General features: G+C 40.7%; 1 protein-coding gene across 4 annotated transcripts in view; it reads left to right on the top strand.

The window, feature by feature from the left end:
- tmem131l (transmembrane 131 like) overlaps positions 1 to 19,517 on the top strand; it is a 34,476-nt gene extending 14,959 nt beyond the window's left edge. The window contains exons 5-34 of one of the 4 annotated variants that reach the window (XM_073464352.1): positions 899 to 1,022; positions 1,141 to 1,257; positions 2,865 to 2,969; positions 4,667 to 4,744; positions 6,096 to 6,249; positions 7,105 to 7,163; positions 7,248 to 7,353; positions 7,471 to 7,573; positions 7,827 to 7,971; positions 8,098 to 8,268; positions 8,523 to 8,589; positions 8,682 to 8,805; positions 8,900 to 8,969; positions 9,073 to 9,182; positions 9,320 to 9,389; positions 9,582 to 9,715; positions 11,002 to 11,144; positions 11,259 to 11,445; positions 11,747 to 11,932; positions 12,827 to 12,976; positions 13,093 to 13,645; positions 13,739 to 13,851; positions 14,352 to 14,521; positions 14,607 to 14,813; positions 14,945 to 15,023; positions 15,226 to 15,347; positions 15,477 to 15,609; positions 15,918 to 15,988; positions 16,115 to 16,251; positions 18,928 to 19,517. In XM_073464352.1, the coding sequence (XP_073320453.1) occupies positions 899 to 1,022; positions 1,141 to 1,257; positions 2,865 to 2,969; positions 4,667 to 4,744; positions 6,096 to 6,249; positions 7,105 to 7,163; positions 7,248 to 7,353; positions 7,471 to 7,573; positions 7,827 to 7,971; positions 8,098 to 8,268; positions 8,523 to 8,589; positions 8,682 to 8,805; positions 8,900 to 8,969; positions 9,073 to 9,182; positions 9,320 to 9,389; positions 9,582 to 9,715; positions 11,002 to 11,144; positions 11,259 to 11,445; positions 11,747 to 11,932; positions 12,827 to 12,976; positions 13,093 to 13,645; positions 13,739 to 13,851; positions 14,352 to 14,521; positions 14,607 to 14,813; positions 14,945 to 15,023; positions 15,226 to 15,347; positions 15,477 to 15,609; positions 15,918 to 15,988; positions 16,115 to 16,251; positions 18,928 to 19,236 (4,297 nt within the window). In that variant the 3' untranslated portion in view covers positions 19,237 to 19,517. Of the gene's footprint in view, positions 1 to 898; positions 1,023 to 1,140; positions 1,258 to 2,864; positions 2,970 to 4,666; positions 4,745 to 6,095; positions 6,250 to 7,104; positions 7,164 to 7,247; positions 7,354 to 7,470; positions 7,574 to 7,826; positions 7,972 to 8,097; positions 8,269 to 8,519; positions 8,590 to 8,681; positions 8,806 to 8,899; positions 8,970 to 9,072; positions 9,183 to 9,319; positions 9,390 to 9,581; positions 9,716 to 11,001; positions 11,145 to 11,258; positions 11,446 to 11,746; positions 11,933 to 12,826; positions 12,977 to 13,092; positions 13,646 to 13,738; positions 13,852 to 14,351; positions 14,522 to 14,603; positions 14,814 to 14,944; positions 15,024 to 15,225; positions 15,348 to 15,476; positions 15,610 to 15,917; positions 15,989 to 16,114; positions 16,252 to 18,927 lie in introns of all 4 variants that reach the window. The other 3 variants (XM_073464335.1, XM_073464344.1, XM_073464327.1) reach the window with 3 other exon arrangements.
- The last annotated feature ends 1,555 nt before the right edge of the window (positions 19,518 to 21,072 follow it).

The following is a 21,072-nucleotide window of genomic DNA, read 5'->3' as shown; positions in this document are numbered from 1 at the left end:
AGTACCTCCCATCCCACCTCAGTCGGCCACACAAGCTTGATGAAAGACCCTTTATGAATGTTGGTACACATTTAAATGGCCTTGTCAATAATCTGTTCTGTGGGAAGGCAGCAGATGGAACGCAAGTTCATAGATAGATAGATAGATAGAAATATAATCATGAATTTGATTTAACTTGAGGTGCTTTTGGAAAGGGTGAGGTGTAAGGGGTGTTAACAAGTGGCCTTGGTTTGGCACAGATTGTTAAGTGGTGACATGTTAGGGTAATATATTATAGCAGGAATGGCCAAACTTAGTGAGCTAATCTTTATGCTAATGTAACACAAAGCCCTTTCACAACCTTGCTTATGTCCTTATTTGTAAATGTGGCTTCACTTCTAACACTGGGGCCTCTCTCAGATTAAACATGAGGACGTCAACTTTACAGCTTTCCCATATTGACATAATGCAAAACACTAGTTACTTAGTGACCTGAATTGCCAGGCTAATCTCTCACTATTAAACACGGACACACACGGTGGATTCAATTTTCATCATAAATGCAAATAAAAATATGTGAATTTCTTTCCCAGTTTTGCTCATCTTCATGTTGAATGGGACCTTTTTTGTGCCATATTATACAGGACACAGTATAAGAAGAGGAACACAACATGTGTTCAGTGTTTTATAGAAATGTTGCTCGCTTAAATGAACTTAAACCACATCAACCACTTCAGTCCTAATGAGCTAAGTGAGCAGCAGAAGGATCTAATTTAATATAACCTCTTCAGAAGTCTAAATAAGTTAACTCGAAGGTAAATTTGGGTACTAAATTACTCAGCTGACCGTGGTGCTCTATGTGTAAAGGCGTTGTTGAAAGATCTTTATTTATGACACTGTTTCTGTCTTATCTTTACAGGCCGCTGGGGCTGGCAAGAGCTGAAACCATATATATACACAACCCCAGCCAGGAAGTTCCTGTGACGCTGCTGTCAATGTTTACATCCAGCAGGCATTTTTACATACCCTTCTTTCACAGAAGAGTAAGTGTGTATGCACAATATATCCACAAGTATTAATATAAAGTACTTCAGTCAATCATGTGTCGTGCTCTGTGTAGAAACGTCTAACATAACTTGTCATGTCTCCTCTGTGTCCTAGGTGATCCCACCCAGAGGGAAGGCATCTTTTAAACTAATTTTCCTCCCGTCTGAGGAGGGCAATGTAGAAAACACATTATTTATAAACACATCGGCCCATGGGCTGCTGTCATACCAGGTCAGTTTGCAAAGTACACCTCCTGATGTATAGTGTCAGTACTGATGTTGGTTTTGTTGACACAATATGTGCCCTTGCTTTGACAGTAATAAATCAAACATTGTCTTTCTGGAAACATTTGGAAAGTCCAACATAGCACCGGACCAGGCTCCTGCACAGTTATAGCTGGCATCCATCATTTTTGTTTTCATTTTCAGTCCCTCATGCACATGGTTACAAACACAGGAAGTCCATTTTTATGCTAATAGAATTCATCACGAGTAGGTCACAGTTAAACGAGAAGTTACACAGCCTGGTTTCACACAACCAGGACTTTTGTTCCTTAAGAATTTTTACGATATTGTTTGCTTTTTATGCTTTTACCCAACCTCAGTCGACCCATGTTCACTCGCTGTTCCTTGCTAAAATAATAAGATTACAGTCTGAAAATGAGCATTCACATGCTTCAAACTGCTGTATCCTCTGGGCTTTTCAGTCCTTGAGTCTGTCTCGTTATTCCACCATAACATGTTGTGCTGCCACTTGAGGTTTTATCTGGACTATTTTTTTTTTTGCAGGCTTTAGTGACTATTTAGTGATAACAAGTCTTTTAAATTTCAAATTAAGTTTCTAACATGCTTGCATTTTTCATAATGAGCAGTTACAATGTTTGGTCTGGGAAAACTGGACCTCAGACAAAATTCAGCTATTAGTTAATCACACGGCAATAAAAAGAAAAAAAGAAAAAAAGAAATGCCTATTTCTAGGCTACATAACCTATTTCCCTCTCATATGAAACCTGCTTGACACTGTCTCCCACATATAACTTATTAAAGCACACAAACACGCCCAAACACGCAGAGGCTTAGACACACGCAACAGTGCCACTCCCTTTACATGCTTCACAGACATGCAAATGTTACAGTCATTTTCTTGTTTTTTTTATGTTGGCAATAAGACCAACAACAAATCTTTCACGTGCATTTCCTTAAACATTTATACACTGTCAGTCATTGAAGTAATGTTGCCATATACCAACTTTTTCATAGCTAAAACTATGTTTTCTGCTCAGTACTATATTGGGAAACATGTGAATGACTGTGGAAAGACCTGCCATTAGACCTGTCATTATAGTTATGTTATTTACTCACTGTACATATCTTTTCTTATTATACATATCCTATTTAATCAACTTATTGATGTATATATATATGACCGTGGTAATTGTTACGGACCTCGACATTGCCCCTTGTGTTCATGCGTGTTTGTAACTAATAACATCACCAACTTTGTAGCCAACATGTTGCCAGAATAATTAGCAGGGTTTTCCCTACCATTTTAATACTTGGGTGTAGCACCAAAACGTTTTCTCACATTATATTATTGTTTTTGTTGTGTGGGTGTTTTTTTATTTATGCAGGATATTTAAGATATTTAAGATGCTATATTAATAGCAACGTATCTCCTTTTTCTGTCGTCACAAACACAAAACATGATCTACCATGTTACAAATGTCAGCAGAAGTAAACAACAATATTCCTTTGTTTGCTTCTTCACTGTCTGGACTTAATATAATGCACATGGTGTGTTGACAATTCTTTTATAAATGTTAACTCTTCCTCTTCCAGGTATTTGGTGTGGGAGTTCACCAGGGTTCATTAAAGTCTGTCCAAAGAAAGGATAGTCTGCTAATATTCCCTCACATCCAGAGCATTAAGCTGACCCAAACTCAGGTATGTGTTTAAATGTCTGTCTGTCGATTTGTGCAGGCCATGCATTGTAGTGACTAACAGCTCATCATTGGAAACAGCTGATTTCCTTTTTCCTGCTAGTCCAGATAAACAAACGACTCCATACATAGACACAGAGGCTTTGTGATACTCGCTGACAAACTGCCACGGTCATGAAATTACTGAGTGTGTGCAGTCGTTTTAAAAGACGTCACAAGATAATCACTTTCCCTGCTATAAAAAGGGTAAATGCTTACTTGTAGAGTGTAACCACAAACACTTGATACAAGCATTGTACAATTATTTTTTTTGTGCACATTTTTCAAAGCCATGCAAAAACACTTAAGAACCACTGACAAATTAGTGTACTGTTTTAGAAGCCAGCCAAGGCACTGAAAGTGTGAGAAGCTGTCTGAAAGAAGTTCTCGCCTCCACAACAGGAAGTGGAGTTGTGGTTGCAAAATGTCAGCTATGCCAAGTGCACAGAGACGTGAGCTCTCAGAATCACTCCAACTGCTGCTTCTGTTCAATGCAGCCTTTTCTCCTCCCTGCAAGCTCCTCTCATTTCAACATATGGTGAACACAAACATTCTCCATATATACAGTTTACATCGGCATAGAGTTCTTCATCAAGTTACATCCGAATTCATTTTGTGTCCCGTTTATTCTGCCTTCTTGGCATTTCTGCTTCATACCACACGAGCTGACATTTTGCTCCACAGAGCTGAGGACAAGACCACAAGGCTTTGTCTGTTATTCAGATGTTTAAGCAGTTATAATAAATTATTGTGCATGAAAGTTTTATGAGACATGTGTGGTGACATTTTACAAAAAGGGATGTTACATGTGAGTAACCTGCCTGTTAGAGGTCAGTTCAATGCAAAGCTCAATCCAGTTTCAACATAACTTCTCTGTCAGTTTTCACTAGAACTTAGTGGTGACATCACCTTTTCTTGGGAAGTGTCATAGCTTTTCAGACGTTTTATGGCAGCAAGTTGGAAAGATTTACTGGAGCCATTAAGTGGCTAAGATGTTGAACAGCAACAGACGAGAGCTCCACATTGAAAATGAAGTCATTGTTTTGTGTTACTTAGTTTATCATTCAAGCAACTTGGTGTTACTTTATCTGTTCTTTTAGCTCTGAATGTAGCCTGCTCTAATTGTGCATCATCACGTCAGTGGTGAAAACAGATAAACATCCATGTATTTCAGATATTATTAATGATCAGCCCATAATAGATTAAGGCAGCTGACTATCAATTAAAGAAGTTGCTTAAATCAATCAATATCAGGTGCAGTCTTGCAGATTCATGCTTTTTTGAATGTAAAACTCTTAAGTTTGTTAAAACTTAACAATTGCATAGCCTCAGTCCTCCGTATTTAAAGTTTAGTGTTGTATCTGTCAGCCTGTCACTTTAGGTTTAAATGTAGATGCTTCATTTTGATGCAGTATATAGACGCTATACTGCTTCTTTTAATTGTCTCAATAAGCGACCAAAGCTGCTCTGTTAAAGTATTGAATTTCTATCATGTGCAGTGCATCTCAAGCGCCACTAGAGTTCAGTCAAGTCAAAAGTGGCTCTTAGTAGCAATTGATCATTGAAGGCCTTCTATATAAAAGGGAGAAAAATAGATGAAACCCCAACACCTTATCGATGTGTCCATATATTTCTTAATGCTTAAATGATTTTCTCCTGCAGGAAGATGCCTCTAACATCACTATACTGGGTCTACTCCTGGAGTGCAGCTTACCGAAGAGTTTGTTCAACAATCCTCAGGTATTTATCTCTTAAACCCCTCCGTGCATGTTGTAAGACATAAGAGTAAGATAACTCGTGCCTGATGTGTTTTTTTTTTTCTTTCACAAAAAAGTTATTATCTATGTTATTAATTATCTTGAAAATACATCTGCTACTCCCTCAAGAATATATCCACAATCTATAAATAAGCAAATATTTACTATTTGAGTTATGTTCTGTGGAGGAAAAAAAAAAATTAATATTGGCACATGAAAAACAACATGTACACACATACTGATTTATCTCCAATATACAGTACGTACCATTGATAGGTCGAAAATTGGTTGGGCTCTAAATTTCTGTAATTTCTTTGAATAAAGAGATTCTTGAATTTGCAAACAATGAGTATGAGAAAGGCAATGGGTAGAATTTAAGAGAAAAACATTGCCATTTTTAGTTTCTTCCTACTTTGCAGTGACTTTCTTGCCTGTCTCGTCGCGCCCACTCTAAGTTTTAGACTAGCTGGCCTTCTGCTCACATAGACAGCCGGGATCGTCATCTGAGCGCCTTCTGTTTTCTCAAGAACCCCCGTGGAGGGTGAGATCTCTTGCCAGACTTCTAATTGCTTTCTCAAGAGACTGTGTAATTGACGTGCGGCTCCCAGTGCTCGTGTGGTGCAATACACCTGATGCAAGAGGCGACTGCAGACAACCAAACTATATCGTCATAATTAAACAAACTGAAATCATCTTTACGTTCTGTTGCATGAGCGTCCCAGCTGTGACCTTAGGCTCGTATCCAAGATCAACGCCTGCTCCTCAGTTTCTTTTTCAAGTCCTCGCCAGTAAAATCAAGAACTTGCCTGTGGTCAGTGTGGATGCTTCTCACACGTTAAATGAGCCTTGCAGGAAGTTAGCAGTAGCCTTGGTTTCAGGGGATTAGGTTTGCTATTCCATCCTTGAGCCCCCGTGGCACCGAGCCAGGGCATCTGTCTGCAGGTCGTCAAGGGTTGATTCACCCTCTGAGACAAGCCCTGGTTTGCAGAGTGACTTGCACTCTCCCAGTACTGATTTATCAGCCTTGGTAGGTTGTTAGTCACAGGGTGGGGTGGAGGGTGGGGTGCCTGCTTGTTTTCTGTCTAAGTACAGCATGTAACCGTCTGTCATGGCAAAGAAATTAATTCACACTTGTGTATCATCATTTGTTTTCTTCGTTTAAATTCATTGTGTCTTTTAACATCCAAAATGCCCTTTTGTGTTTGTTTATTTTTTATTTAGTTAGTTTCTGTCGCTAATTACTGTTTTCTTAAAGTCTCAAATCACTCCTCATTGTCCTCATGCTTATCTTTCTGCTTGGTGCCTGACTGGTATGCCTTCCTGTCCCGTCCCAGGGGTCCTGCCTCCAGAGTGAGGAGCGCCTCAGTCTGCAGATTAATCTGTCGGCGTGTGGTGACCGGCCCGCTGACCTGGACAAGCTCAAGCCTTACGTCATTGAGCACATTTTGGTGCTGCTGGTGGCCCCAGCTGCTGGACAGGCTACAGTAGGTGGGTTTGTTCGACCTGTCTGACTCGAGGCAGATTTACTGTGGGAATGTGATTTAACAGCGTCACTTGAAGACACCGTACAGCTCGATTCCGACTGATTTGTCCTTCGTAGATGATGTTTTAATTCGGAAAGAAAAACATCTAATTTCCTTTTTTGCTAAATCGTTACTTTGACTCTGGTTGAACGAGTTCATGACAAAATAAATGAAGATAACGTTCATAATGAACAAGAAAAGGATAATGTTAATAATTCTCCTGCTGTTTTGAAGGAACTGACAGTGAGAAAAATATAGGAAGACATCATGTCTGGGCAGAGAAACACCAAGGCTGAAGATTAGGGCTGCAACTAACACTTATTTTCATTATTGATTATTCTGCAGATTATTTTTTGATCAACAAATCTATTAATCGACTTTGTTGCAGTCTACACAGCGTTCACAGTGGTCTATAAACATTTTTATTTTGATAGATCACACAGGTTTCCTCTTTAATGTTAAACCACATCAGCAAACCAAATTTGCATCTCTGTTTTTACATACAGACTATTTCTGTCAGCAGTAGACAGCGAGTCTGTTATATCTCATCACATTGGCTATGTGAACATGGAGGTCATTTTTCATTTCACTTTCTGTCATTTTTTTTTATGTCATTAAGAGAACTTTTGAGTGAGTCTTTGCTTCACTCAAAAGTTCTCTTAATGACATAAAAAAAAACCTTTTCCATAGTAGAAAATGTACAAACAAAAGGGACATTACTAACTATACCTGCGTAAATCTATCCATACATTTAGTATGGTATTCTCTACATACTGTATGTACACTGTTTGTATTTGGCTGATTTTTTTTTTTCTTACAGGGGAACCAAAAATAGGAGTTTATATGATAAATTCTGGAGGCAAGAAGCTCTATGTAAAGGTGAGGTGTTTTTGTTGTTCTGTTTTATTATGAGTATTATAGGTGTCAATTTATAGGCTTTGACAAGGTGATTTATATCCCTAGGACATGCAGGTGCTCTCAAAAGTGGAGGCCGGCCTGGACTTTAATCAGGTTCTGCTGAGACCAGAAGCAAAAAACTTCACTGAAGTGGCTGCACTTGCCTGCAGAGGTGAACGCTCACTTCAGTTAAAATAACTTCCTCTTAATTCTTGTAATATCCTTTAAGTGTAATTGCATTTGACCCAAATGTCTCTGAATATTTGAACAGTTTTGTTTCTTGTATCAGGGTCTTTGCCAGGCCACGAGAGGAAGTGCACAACTCATATCAGTTTAAAAATTCTGGGAAACCAGACAACACCCAGCTTTCCTGGACTACATATCGCACACAGGTAATGTTGAGACCTTTTGCCTTTTCATGCTCACATTGTCCTAAGAAACCATTAGAAATAAAAATGAATAAAAACATAGTTTAAAAACACTGGCTGTAGCTAGTGACAGACAGTTGAAAGTACACATGTATTGTTCCTGTTGTGATGAAGATAAGTTAAGTACAATTGTTAAAATGTCTAAATGCTTCAACAGCTAACATGTGATACTAATAACTTGAGCATTTTGGTGTCAATTTGTTGTTGCTGTCTGCAGACGGACCGAGGAGGATTTATCCAGCCTGTTCCAGGTGAAACAAAGAGGTGCAGACAAGGTGGACCTGTGGCTGACAAACTCCCTCCTCCTGCCCCTCACAGTGACGAACGCTAGCCTCTCACAGAAGCTGCAGGGAATAATGAAGGTATGAATTCACCACAGCCTCATGTAATGATAGGAAGCAGATAAGATTACTGCAAACTTTGTTTTAGTTTATGCCAACTGAATTCTGGATTTGATACTAAAGTCTCTGCTGCCCCCTGTCTGTTAGGTGACAAACTTCAGCGGTCCACTGACAGTTCCCCAGGGCTGCTGGCGTATTCTGTCCCTCCAGCTGCTCAGCAGGGCCCTGCCTGTCAGCGAGCTGTCCACTCTGAGTCTGGATACCAGCCTGGGACAAGCCCTGCACGTTCCTCTCTACTTCCACTCTACTCCTTTCAAGGTGAAATACCAGCTCTAGTTTAGAGATGCAATGATTAGTTGATTAGTTGTCAGCTATTAAATAAATCACAAACTATTGTGGTAATCAAGAAAAAAAGGTTCAAATTCTCTGTTTCTAGCTTCTTAATTTGCTCCTCTATGACAGTGAACTAAATATCTTTGGGTTGTGGACAAAACAAAACATTTGAGGACGTCATCTTGGGCTTTGGGAAACACTGTAGTGGCCAGTTATTAACATGATGTGTCTGTCAGCAGGGGGAAGTGGTGTTTGAGGCAGAGCGAGAGTGTGGACGACCTTGCCCACTTAGATTGTCTGAAACAGGTGAGACACGGCACCAAAAGTCTTAATAAAGTAGAGGGTTTTTTTTTATTGTTCATGTTTTTTTGTTTTTTTCTCCTCTAATGTCCCATTAGGTCGTTTAGAGTGGCAGCGTTCCCTCCTCCCAGACTTTTTCTCCTCGTCTTGGCCTGTAGACGGCAAACTGGCTGCTGAGCTCTGCTCTCGATGGCAGAGTCACAAAGACAAGCTGCCATGCAGGTGAGTCTTAAATGCAACACACAGCTTTTTTTGTGTCTTGTAATCCACCGTTACACTAACATCATAAATCATGTGATTCCTTTTGTATTCTCAGGTGGCCTAGACTTCCTGTAGAGACGTCCTTACCTCTGGACTTTGGTGCTACACCTGTCAATGAGAGCAAGGTGGGCGACACTTCACGATTCTTCAGTAAAAATGTTGTATATTTAAAATGTATTTTTGACATTTGTCTGCAGCAAAAAGAAAATACTTGTTTTTGTGTTTCAGGTGAAGACATTCACGCTGAAGAATCCTTCCTCTTCAGTTGTTTCTGTAGAGATTCGGATCCTCTCCCTGTACCCAGCTCCCATGGAGGCCCTGGACCTCCTAACCAAATGGTACACTGTCAACAGTAAAAGTTTAATATTGCAGAGAATGATACAACTTCAGTTCTTTGTGTGTCCTGTTTGAAGAATTGCTCCAGCACTTTTCTCAAGTTGATTTGTCAAACAGTTTCCTCTGTTTTGATTGGCAGGTTTAATATCAGCCCCCTCTCTGTCAACATCAGCACTACAGAGTTTTCTCTGTTGGCTTCTCTCCCAAAGGTAAATCCTGAGAACGTTCCTGTGAAACAAAGTTGTGACACTCTTTAATCTTTTAATATTTACTCACGCTTGCCAACTTAATTGATTCATTAACTGCACGGACAGCATTCTCACTCTTGTTGTGCTTTAGTGTTGCCCGTGTTGATTTTCCTACAAACCTGTTTCCTCTCTTCTCTGTGTGTTTGTGTGCAGGCAGGTGAGAGTGTGGAGGACATGACAGGAGAAGGTGTCCTGCGTCTGCTGCTGCAGCCCTGGGAGGCCAGAGAAGTCGCTGTGGTCTTTACTCCCTCTGACCACAAACCCACCACTACCATTCTCGTCATCAGGTACTGATTCATATAGTAGGATGAGTTTGTGTGAGTCACTGTGTTTATTCAGGTTTCATTTACAGAGTTTCATAGACCTTTTTCACAGCAGACATTTTGACCTGTAAAAGCACAATGAATAACATTTATGTTATGAAAATCATTTACATTGGCTCTGACTGACAGTTAGTCAGCATGCACAATACCAGGACCGTGAGGGCAAAGCAGCTAAATGGAATTACGCCAGCACTGATTATGTTATTAACACCAGGGCTTTTGTGCTGTGACCTGGCAAAATGCAGTCCTTGATAAAAGCCTGTTAGGGCCCACTCAGACAGAATCAGGCATTGCATTGAAAACAGATTTCACTTCTGGAGAAATGCAACCTGATGTCACGTTGCGGTCGCCAATTACATACGCTGGTGATCAGACTAGCAGCATGAATGGAATAACAAGAAACACAATGGAGTGTAACATAATTCATGTGTATTCACTCAATTTGGCCATGTGCACCAGTTAAAGCACTTTCTTTTGTCTGTTGATGCAGACAATTGGTGTATGACTGGCATGCCAGATTATGACTCGTCCTTGGACGAAGCCACGACCTGCAGATCAGAGGCAGAGTAGGACAGTACAGTTGCAGGTACACTAGTGGGGTGGCTAAATGCTGCAGCAGGAACACAACGAACATTTCTTTGTATAACGTTATGTTTCACTCAATTTGGTCTTTTGCCGCAGTTTAAAAAACAGCCGTAATGATCTGCCTCCCATCCTGGTTATTAATAATCTGTCAGTGTGGACAAACGATCACTAGCAGGACCAGCATGCTCATAGGAGAGCAACGTAGCAGCTTCCCCTCGGTTGTTTAACGCCGGTTGACAAACTGTTTTAGGCGCATTAACCCCAGTTGATCCATAAGGTGGCAGTATAGTTCACAACAAACGGGCCATGGAAAAACGCGCCCACACCGCCGCATGACCTTATGGCTAATTGCCACAACACCTGATTCTGTCTGAAAAAGCCCTGACTCTTCATTTTCCAGGCATCTGCTTTTCAGCTTAAGTGCATTGCAGCGGTGCAAAGAATCTGATTATTACTCTATGATGTATAAATATATATTAATTTTGATTAAGTACAAGGTACCAAAGAACAAATAAGAAAAAAAAATAATTGGAAAAATGTAATCTGTAGGACTTTATTGTATTATCAGAAACACTGTTTATGTTGTTACTAAAACATGTTTGTATCATGTTGAGAGCAATCTTCGTTCTGTCAAACACGGTCTTTGTCTTTTCACTGCATTTCAGGAACAACCTGACGGTGTTTGACATGAAGATGGTGCAGGGCCACGGGGCCAAAGAGCTGCTAAAAGTCGGAGGCAAACTGCCCGGTCCAGGGGCCTCTCTGCGCTTCAATGTTCCTCAGTCAACTCTGATGGAGTGTCGTGATGGTGAGATTAATGATAAAACTTAATATCAGTACATGACGTATGTCCTCACTATTAACAGAGAGATAAGGTAAAAGAACGAACACATGGTTGAACTTCAATGTCTGTCACTTGCAGGTCTGCGCACCAACAAACCGCTCTTCGCCATCAGGAAGAGTTTCAAGGTGGAGAATGCCGGCGAGCTTCCTCTGACAGTCATGTCGATGAATATTAATGGATATAAGTGTCAGGGATTCGGCTTCGAGGTGTTGCAGTGTCGCCCCTTCAGCCTCAACCACAACACCTCCTCTGAGATCACCATCGCGTAAGTGGAATTTTATTACATGTTTAATTAGGATTTTTTCTTTATTGTTGTCACTTAATATTTGAGTAATGTTGTCCTGTAACATCTTATATTAGTTAGTCTTAAGAAGAACAAGGTTTTTTCTTCTTTTTTTCTTCGGCTGTGGCAGAACCCACATCTGGTTACTCATTTTCTATTTTCTACTTTCTCTCTTCCTCTTTTCATCTTGATGCAATGTCCTAAATATACCTCCCTCTTGCTTTTAATCTCCCTGTTTCTCTTCTCTTCCTGTCTCACTGTCTCTACCTGCCTGTGTCATCAGGTTTACCCCAGACTTCACCTCATCCTGGGTCATCCGGGACCTCACCCTGGTGACTTCACGCGGCACTTCTTTCCCTTTCACCCTCAATGTGACGCTGCCCCACCACATGTTGCCTCTCTGCGCTCAGGTGGTTCCTGGTCCCAGCTGGGAAGAAACGTTCTGGGTGGTCACCCTCATCTTCACATGGTTAGTAACTTAAGTAAATCATAGATCATTGATGATTCAGGTTGGGATGGTTTCTAGTTTTGTTCATTTTTTTCCAGTGCAGTGTACACGCTGTAACTGGTTTAATTTTAAGAGACCGACTTAATCAAGTCAAGTCAATTTTAATTATGTAGCCCAAAGTCACAGATCACATTGCCCCAGTGTGCTTTACAATCTGTACAGTGTACGATACACAGTAGTTTATTGTGAAGCCTTGTTTGAGCCACTCCTACTGCATTACTTCCTGCAACACTTCCTGTATCGTGTTGTGGAAAGCATATTGACTTACACGGTTTCCATACACAATTTAAAATGTAGCTACTTCCATTGTTGCACTTGGCCGAGGTCTAATATTATTTACTATTTTGATGTTAAACTTTAGAAGAAGAAGAAAAGTTAAATGTTTGTTGTGAGAGATAAAAACACAATATGTCACACAGTTACACTGTCATTTGTGGGCTCATGTGACACCTAGTGGTAATATTTTGTATTACTGGTCTGGCTTATTATCAAACTGGTTTGAATATGTTTCCATCGGCCCAACCCTGCTGACATTCCCTTCCACAAGACATGTGAATGTTGTTTTTATTCATTTATGAACATATTTGAATATGCAAACATGGAGATGTCACAAGGCTTACCAAAAGTTAAACCTGCCACACTGTTTGTCCAGTCACTCTGCATTTGGAATATGATACCTAGCTAACATGATTAGGGTTGGGCATTTTTACTGTAGAACAATTAATCGTTAAGTTAATGGTTAGTGGAACTAATCCCTGTAGTAAGTCATTGTTTTCCAGTTGTTGGATGTGTACCAAAGGTGTAACACATTGTCAGACACTCTGATGAAATCTGTTGTTTCTGTTTGTGTTTCAGCTTCTCCCTGTTTGGTGTGTGTCTGATGGCCTTTCATCAGGCCCAGTATATCCTGAATGAGTTCTCTACACCCAGCATCAGGAGCAACCACAACTCTGTCCTGTCTCGGGATAACGGTCATGTTAATAACATCACACCCAATGGAGTGAAGTACGTCCACAGTTTTTTAAAGACTGTTAGCTCCAGCATAAAGACAAATATTGCAAGTGGATTTTTTCTGGAATTAAAATGCTAAATATTTGTCATTTTGTGTCTTGTTTGTGCAGTAAAACAAAGGGCAGTTGTAAGAGCTACGTGGACACCTGTCACACCTCAGACAAAGGTAAGGGGCGTGGCTCTCCAGCCCTGGCCAACAGCCCCGCCCAGCGTCCTCAAACGTCGAAGAAAAGCTCCTCAGTCACCCCGTCCCAAACACAGAAGAAGCATAAGGTTTCACTGTATTACACCAAATACAAGAGCAGCTTGTCCACCACAGCCAGTGGTGCTGTGGTGATGGATGAAGAGCATGAGGACCTGACGCCGGACCCTCCTCTGACACCAGACCCTGATGTCTGCAACAACAATGAACCAGCATTCATCAGTGAGCTGGAAAAAAAGGCACCGGCAGACTTGAAAGAAGACCCCCACAGCACTGTAGAAGATAGAGTGGCAGCAGCAGTTATGTTTCCCATGGAAATACCTGCTGGTTTTCCAGCTAACGTCACACTGAGTCCAGGACCTAGACCAGGCCTGTTAGTATGTAGCCCGGTAGAGAAGAGCTGCACTGAGCACTATGCAGAGAAGATCGATTCTGAGAAAAGGGACGGTTCTGAAATGGAGGTAAGGATAAATATAGAATTTAAAGTGACTCAGGCACTTTGCAAAGCATATAATCTGATCTTCTGATCAAAAAAGTATTTTTTCTTCTTCCAGCTAAGAGAAGATGGGAAAGGCCAGAAAAAGAAAGCACAGAGTGCAGAGACTGGCTCTGCTTCAGGAAATAATAAGGGAAAGAGGAGTCGCAGGAAGACAGAAAATGTCTCCAGGTAGGCTTCACTTTACCTTTGATGTAATCTATTATTCAGTTAACTAGGGCTGGCCCGAATGCTTCGAAACTTCTGCCCTTGCCATGGTAATCAACATCCAATTCAGTAGACACAGGAAGGAGACAAAAAAGAGGCAAAAGGCTGATAAAGTGTGGGAAATGGAGCTCAATGCTCACTTGTCAGTTTGGCCTTTGAGACTCTGGAGGCGAGTGCAGTGGCTGATTTCTGATAATGAAATCTTTATTGTCTCATAATTACAATAATGGCAAAGTATTTAAGTAAATAATTATGACAAGTTTGATAGCTTCCCCCCTCGCTGAAGCTTTGAAAGGAAAATGGGATTTGGGGCAACCGTACAATTTACAGTTGTTCTGAAATTCCCGAGTAAAATCTAATGATAGTCTCAAACAAAGAACTACATCGAACAGTGACAGTGTTATAAAGCACCAAACAGTAAGATCAGATGTTTTATAAAAGTTTCTGTGTGGTTGCTGCCGCAGTGCTCCTGAGCACAATGTCGTAGTGATGCCAGAGAGGGAGAAAGAACCTGACTGGAAAACAGGGGACCGGAACATCAGTGGAACCCGCAACAGGAACCGCTGCTGCAACGGCTCCAAGTCAGAAGCACCAAAGCCTGGACAGAGCACTGAGAGCCCCCTCAAACAGAACGGTGGGCCTCCAGTCACACTGCTCACCAGCTTTATTAACTCAACACTTTGGTTGTGGTCTCACTGGCTTTTGTTGATGTCCAGCAGGTGTGTGTCCCGCTCGTACTCGACGGAAGTGCGCCACAGAGCGGCGTGGCGGTGGAGTGTGCGAGTCTGGCTCGGACTCCGGCAGCTCGTCAGGCAGCGTGAGGGCCAGCAGGGGGAGCTGGGGCAGCTGGAGCAGCGCCAGCAGCATGGAGGGCGACAAAGACGCGAGCGCCCGAACACATGCCTGCACTACCTCATCTAGAAAAAGTAAAGAACGCTTGTACACTGCCTTATCGAGGAAAACCAGAACTGTTAGCACACTATTACAGACTGTAGCTGGTATTTTATCACAGATGAGAGCCGTGAATAACAGATTTTTGACTTGTTGGTTTTTACAGGGGACTCCATGCAGTACGGCGTCTACCCAGTAGAGCGGGACTGCTACCAGACCATGAATACAAACTACAAGGCTCTCAGGTAACTCAGAATAACAGACACAGATCCAAGAAGGGGCTCTAATAATTGTGTTAGCCTCAACAAAAAATGCTCTTATATATTTTATTAAGTCCTGTGAATCAAGGAGTAAAAACCTGTTTATCTACTTTGCATCAACTTACACATACAGTTGTTTCTATTCATTCTGTGTTTGACTTATGAACTTTGCCTTCTCTCTGCTCAGCATGAACAGCTTGTACCGTAAAGACCAGTGCCAAAGCCCAGATCCCACAGCGTCCAGCTTCGCCCCCAGTTTTGCTGCTGTTGCTGCAGGAGTGGAGAGGAACATGGAGAAAGACGTTCACAGTAAATACCTATATTTATATATTTAAGTAAAAGCAGAGTCTGAAATTAACACCTGTCCATGTCTTTAGTAAAAGAAGGATTGTGCGATTGCTCTGATTTCTAATGGAGAGTTGTTGTGCGCTTCCTCAGATCTGACAGGTCAGTATGTGCCTGAAGAGACGTGGTCGGCTCCATCCATCCCCCTCACCACTGAGTTCAGATACAACACCACCGAAGCTCTGCCCTACATACCTCAGCCAGCAACCACCGCGTCCTACAACGGGTAGGCGTTTGAATGCACGTCTGTCTGCTGAAAAGGAATTTATGTACATCTTGCGTGTGTGTGTGCCCCTTTAAGGGGGTTCTGGTGACTGGTCCCTGTGTGTTCATGTAAAACTTGATTACCTTCATGTAACTTCAGCTCTCTGTGTAAACTGCACTTTTGTTAGTAAGCACATACTGCAGATCTGATATGGTATGGCACCTGATACTGGTTTACAGTTTGAATAATGACCGTCCTAGTGCTGCAGTAAAGTGTTTTATCTGGCCCCGTTAAAGCCGTCAGATCAACGGTTTCCTTGTTTCCTGCAGGTTTACTTGGAGCAGTGCCAACAGCCAATGCAACAGTCCTTACACCTACTGTGAGGAAGGCAACTACATAGGTACAGTTTCCTCGTACTCTCTTCCATATTATGTATTCATGTTACACTCTGTACTCTCAAGCAGCAGACGATATAACTTCTTGAAACAGTTACAAGCATTGACCGTTTGATCCGATCATTTTGCAGGCAATGGAACGTTTCCGAGTGGTTTTCCCGCTCAGGAGAGCCAGAACGCTGCACACTGCAGTCAGAGCACCTGGAGTGAGGAACAGCCTCAGGAATCGCCCTCAACCTGGGACACAGCAGCCTGCGTGGGCAGCAAGGTGACGACTCACAATATTAAACTCATATGGTTTAAACAGTCAGTGGGTGTGCACTTGACAACTAATGGCAGATTTTCTTCCCTAGTCATTTTGAGTATAAAATGTCAGAACATCATGACGATGCATTATCCTAGAGCCCAACATGATATCTTCAGTTGTTTTATCCGTTCAACAATCCAAAACCTGAAGAGATTTTCAGTTTACGCTTTCGCTTTTTTCTCCTTTTCACATGTTCCGTTTAGTATCATATTAAGACACAAGAAGAGCTTCAGATCTTCACATTTCAGAAGCCGCAACCATGTTTTCTAGCAAAGAGTTTTCGCTTTCAAAAAATCTTTGTTGAACAACTAATCAATCAATCATTCCTGCTCTACTATCTCATGATGTAGGTAAAATGACCTCTTCCAGGACTTACAGACGGCATTATTTTTCCCCCTTTTTTTCCCCTGGCTACGCGATATGGTGAAAAAATCATAATGCAGTTTATTTTTATGATTTACGATTAGTAAGAATGACAATTTTTGCATCAGATTTCTCATGTTTTACAAAAAACAAAAATCAAACATCTTTTTTTTTTTGTTTGTGTAGCTTATGAAGAACAACAATTACTTTATAAGACCCCTGTTTTTGTCACACACGTTACTATTCAGTTAGATTTTAATGAATCGTCCTCTACCAATCTCTACCAGCCAGGCCATCATATCCTCATTTCTTGACTTTTTTCAAAAATCACACCACATACCAAACCTCAGCGTACTACTGCATATATCAATTTGGTAACTAAGGTCTGGTGTCAAAAACATTGTGACATGAAATCAGATTAATATTGCCAAACTTCAGGCACATAAATAAACCAAGAGAAGTTAAAATGTCAGAAGTAAAATTTCCTGAGCGATGCAGAATTGCACTTAAATATAGATTTACAGGATGTGGTTTACGTTGTGTAATCTTGTAAAAGTGAAATGCAGGTTTCAGTAACATGATGGTAAAAATTGCGATATAGACGATGTGTGACATGACAACAATAAATCTTTAAAAACACAAAGAGGGAAACGAGGGGGAAAGCACGATTGTTTACACAACACATTGTGCTGTGATTATGTTGTTATCACAGTAGCACTTTTGTTGTCGTCTGTCCTTTTGAGAGAGCAGGTTGATGCCTGAAACCTCTGATTAGATCCTCCTAATGTGCCACCCCGCCGGTGCTCACTGACAACCTGTGATGCTCCCATTAATATCCAGATTTGGTATAAAACAGGATGTTTGTAACTGTGGTTGGTTGTAACGACTCCAAACACACCAGCAGTTTGTCTGGTGTGACTCGTGTGGCATTTAGAGGAGGAAGTCATCAGCTCCTGGACTTTCATCACTTTGCTCTCAGTGTCTGAGCAGAAATGAGGAAGAAGGAGCATCTGGTTTAATAGACTCAGTCCACTGAAAGTGGGTTTATATAAACTTCTCTTTAGTTTGCTGCTTCTTCTTTTTGCACAGCTGCAGTTTTTCTCATGTTATTCAAATGTCCCAAATTGCTCAATCAGGGACACAGTAACGGTTTAATATTTTAGCTGACACGCAAAAAGGAATTCAGATTCAGACTTTATTAACCCCAGCAGGGGAAATTTGTTTGAACAGCTTGCCTTGCACACATACTGAAACATCCAGTAACATGTAGACACAAAAATAATGACTAACAAATAAAATAAGAATAAAATTCAATAAAATTAAATTTTAAAAAATGCCAAGTTCAGTTGAATAACAGAATCTGTACTAAATAGAAGACGTTGATTAATAGTTTGATCAACGATAAGTAACATGAAAAGCAATTAAATCAACAAAAACATCTACAGAAAACTGAAAAGATGAATTGCAGAGGGAATAAAAGAGCGGTTAGTTGTACAAGCAGGTAAATAAATGTCCTGTAAGCTGTAAATTTACAATGTTAGTTAGTTGAATATATTTTTGATGACATTTTAATTGCTAGCCTTTGTAATTTAATCTACAGTGTTGATTTCAGAAGTAACTCAAATATTTACTGTTGCTGTAATCAGTAGCAGTTTGACGACAGTAAAATATACTTCCTCAGAACGAATCAGTTTGTTGTTAATCTTTATTGAGGAATACTTCCCAAAATTGTCCGTGCCCAAAGTGTTTAATAATCAGCTGATATAAGATTTTTAAACACGACACAAAGATTTATTTTTTAATGTTATTTAATGTTTACATTTTTTAATATAGGTAAATGTTGGTCTCAAATCTGCTTCAAAGTTTTTGTATCTTTCAGAATTAATGCTAAAACCAGTCATTGTAGGTAATTTACCAGTCCAGTCGATCACCTGAGCCAGTGTCGGCCAGGGCCGATAATCGTTCTGCCACTAGTCTCTGGTCAAAGTAATCTCTCACAGTGCATAGAGAGACTTTGTAGCTGATTTGCATCTAAACTTCAGGGGAAAGGTCATTCTAAAAAAGGACAAACACGATTATGAAGCTGAGAAATGACAGGTCATCTCTGTAGGTAACGGGCAGCTAAGTGGTCGACGGTAGCAGCGCACAGAGGTGGGAAAGGTCAGAAAAGGTCATGAAAATATGACTGTGGGATGCAGTTTCTCTAGGCAGGTTTTGACTGACACAAACCAGTGATAAACTAATGAATACTATGTGTCTGTTCCTCCTCTGCAGCCATACTTCTCTGGTACCCGCAGCCTCTCCCCCATGTCCAGTCTGTTTGGATCCATCTGGACGCCGCAGAGCGAGCCCTACCAGAGCCACTTCCACCCAGAGCGATCGGCCCCGATGTCCCCCGTGTCCCCCATCACCCCGCCTCACTCTCCCTTCAGCAGGGAGCCAGAGGGGCGGTGCGCGCCCATCCAGTACTCCAGCTTCAACCCGTTCGGTCCACACATGAACCTGGACATATGGAACTCTTCCTCCAACCGCAGCTCCAACTCACAACTCTCCAACGACTCCGGCTACTGTGGAGACGTTTAAAATAAACAAAAAAGTAAAAACATGGTTGACCTTATAAACAAAAAAACAAAATGGCAGACCTAAACAATAATTGCAAACATATAAAACATTGATATGTAAAAGAAAGGAAATAAAAATGAATGTTCTTTTATCATTAATGGGGAAAATGTGAATATTCCTTTTCTTTTATGTTCCCATTTTCAAATGTTAAATGTTGTGAAAGGTTAAGCATTTGTTGTATATTTTTCTAGATGTTTTGCAGTTTTGATCATAGAAAATAAAAAAAAAGGTTTTGTACTGAACATGAGTCATTATTTACTAACTTAATGAGGTATTTAACTCGTGTCTATCTTTATCTGACCAGCTGTCGTCTTTATTTTCTTTCTCTCTTGGCAGCCCTCATTTACTATTTTAATCACTTATCAGAGTCCACAAGTCGTCATCTCTCTTCATTCTGTTTTATTTTCCACAGAACGCTTTAGGCTTTAAGCTCACAGTGGAAAAACATCAGACTAAAGTTTGCTGGCTGTTCTGTTTTACACACAGACAACAAGCTAAATATCAAATATGAGTCTCGTTCAGTCTCTGCTCTGTGATTGTGATCTAAATTACTCCACCTTGCAAGAAGAAATGGTCCAAACTCACTGCGGCAGGAACTGAGAGATTCTGATGTTGGGTCGAGCTCTAAAAACACAGGATCCTACCTTTTGATTTGATTCAGTCGCACCTAAAAGACACAACACGCATCTGTTAGAGGGACGCTATGTAGTTTTTGAGAAGAAATTCAAACTCAGAATTTTAATATTTACAATATTAATGAGGTTATAATCACATCACAACCAGTTTTACCTTCACAATACAAAATACCCAGCAATTAAAGCAAAAGCAACAAAAGTGGTGCACGTCCACAAAGCTGGCGCTAGTGATCATAGTGTTTCATGCTAACAATACAAAGGATATGCCATATAAAAGCTGAGACTACAGGTTCAAGGCCAAAACCAGGTGTATTTAGATGGAATGAATACAGTAAATATGTTTTACTGTAATATGAAAAATCTAAAATGGCACAGCTGTCACAGTCTATCACGTTCAATCTTTTCACGTTTAGACAATATTTCTCCGCCCTTTTTGTCTCTCCACTATTTTCTCCTCTGCTTTAGAAACTCCTGAGGCTCCTAAAAGTCCTCCTCCCTACTCCTAACAGATGTTCAACTTTGGAGCTCTCTTAAGCTGCTTTGTGAAGAACATTTACTGGGATCCACTCTTAATTTTAAATGAAAATTCTTAGAAAACGTCATCGAATTTCACCACGAGGAAACTTTGTACCTGGAAGCTTTATGAATACGGCCCCATTTGTTTAAACCCACTTCCTCTTGTCAGGGATAAAACACACATTCACATCTGTAGACAGCACATGTGAACTTGAACTCATATATCTTATCTATGAAATGATATAGTTAAGAGTCTAACTGATGCAGGGAGATTAATAAGTGAAGCTGGTTCATGTTTTCAAAGCAAAATATTTTGCTTGACTTAAAGAAATTCATGCAGCGAAGGTGCTGATCCACCTTAAACACTTCTGCTTTCTTAGTTTTTGTCAGCTCTCTACACAGTACACTCGCTGACCGACACACGTGAGATCATCTAATCCCTAAGCTCTGCCCGGAAGCTGGGTTTTTTTTTTCTGGCTCTTTACTTCCTAATGTGGCAGAATATATGAGACATGTGGAAATCATTTGCAAACTAGAGAAGTGATATAGAAAAGTAGTGAAAGCATCTTTCTGTCGTGCACTGACAGAACGAGACATTTTAGCTGTAAGACGACGAGACGCTTCAAGGTATTTCATTTATTACTTT

The sequence above is a fragment of the Pagrus major genome, chromosome 1, assembly GCF_040436345.1.
Source record: "Pagrus major chromosome 1, Pma_NU_1.0".
Taxonomy (NCBI): domain Eukaryota; kingdom Metazoa; phylum Chordata; class Actinopteri; order Spariformes; family Sparidae; genus Pagrus; species Pagrus major.
The sequence above is the reverse complement of the archived record's forward strand: the minus strand, read 5'-3'. Positions and strand labels throughout refer to the sequence as shown.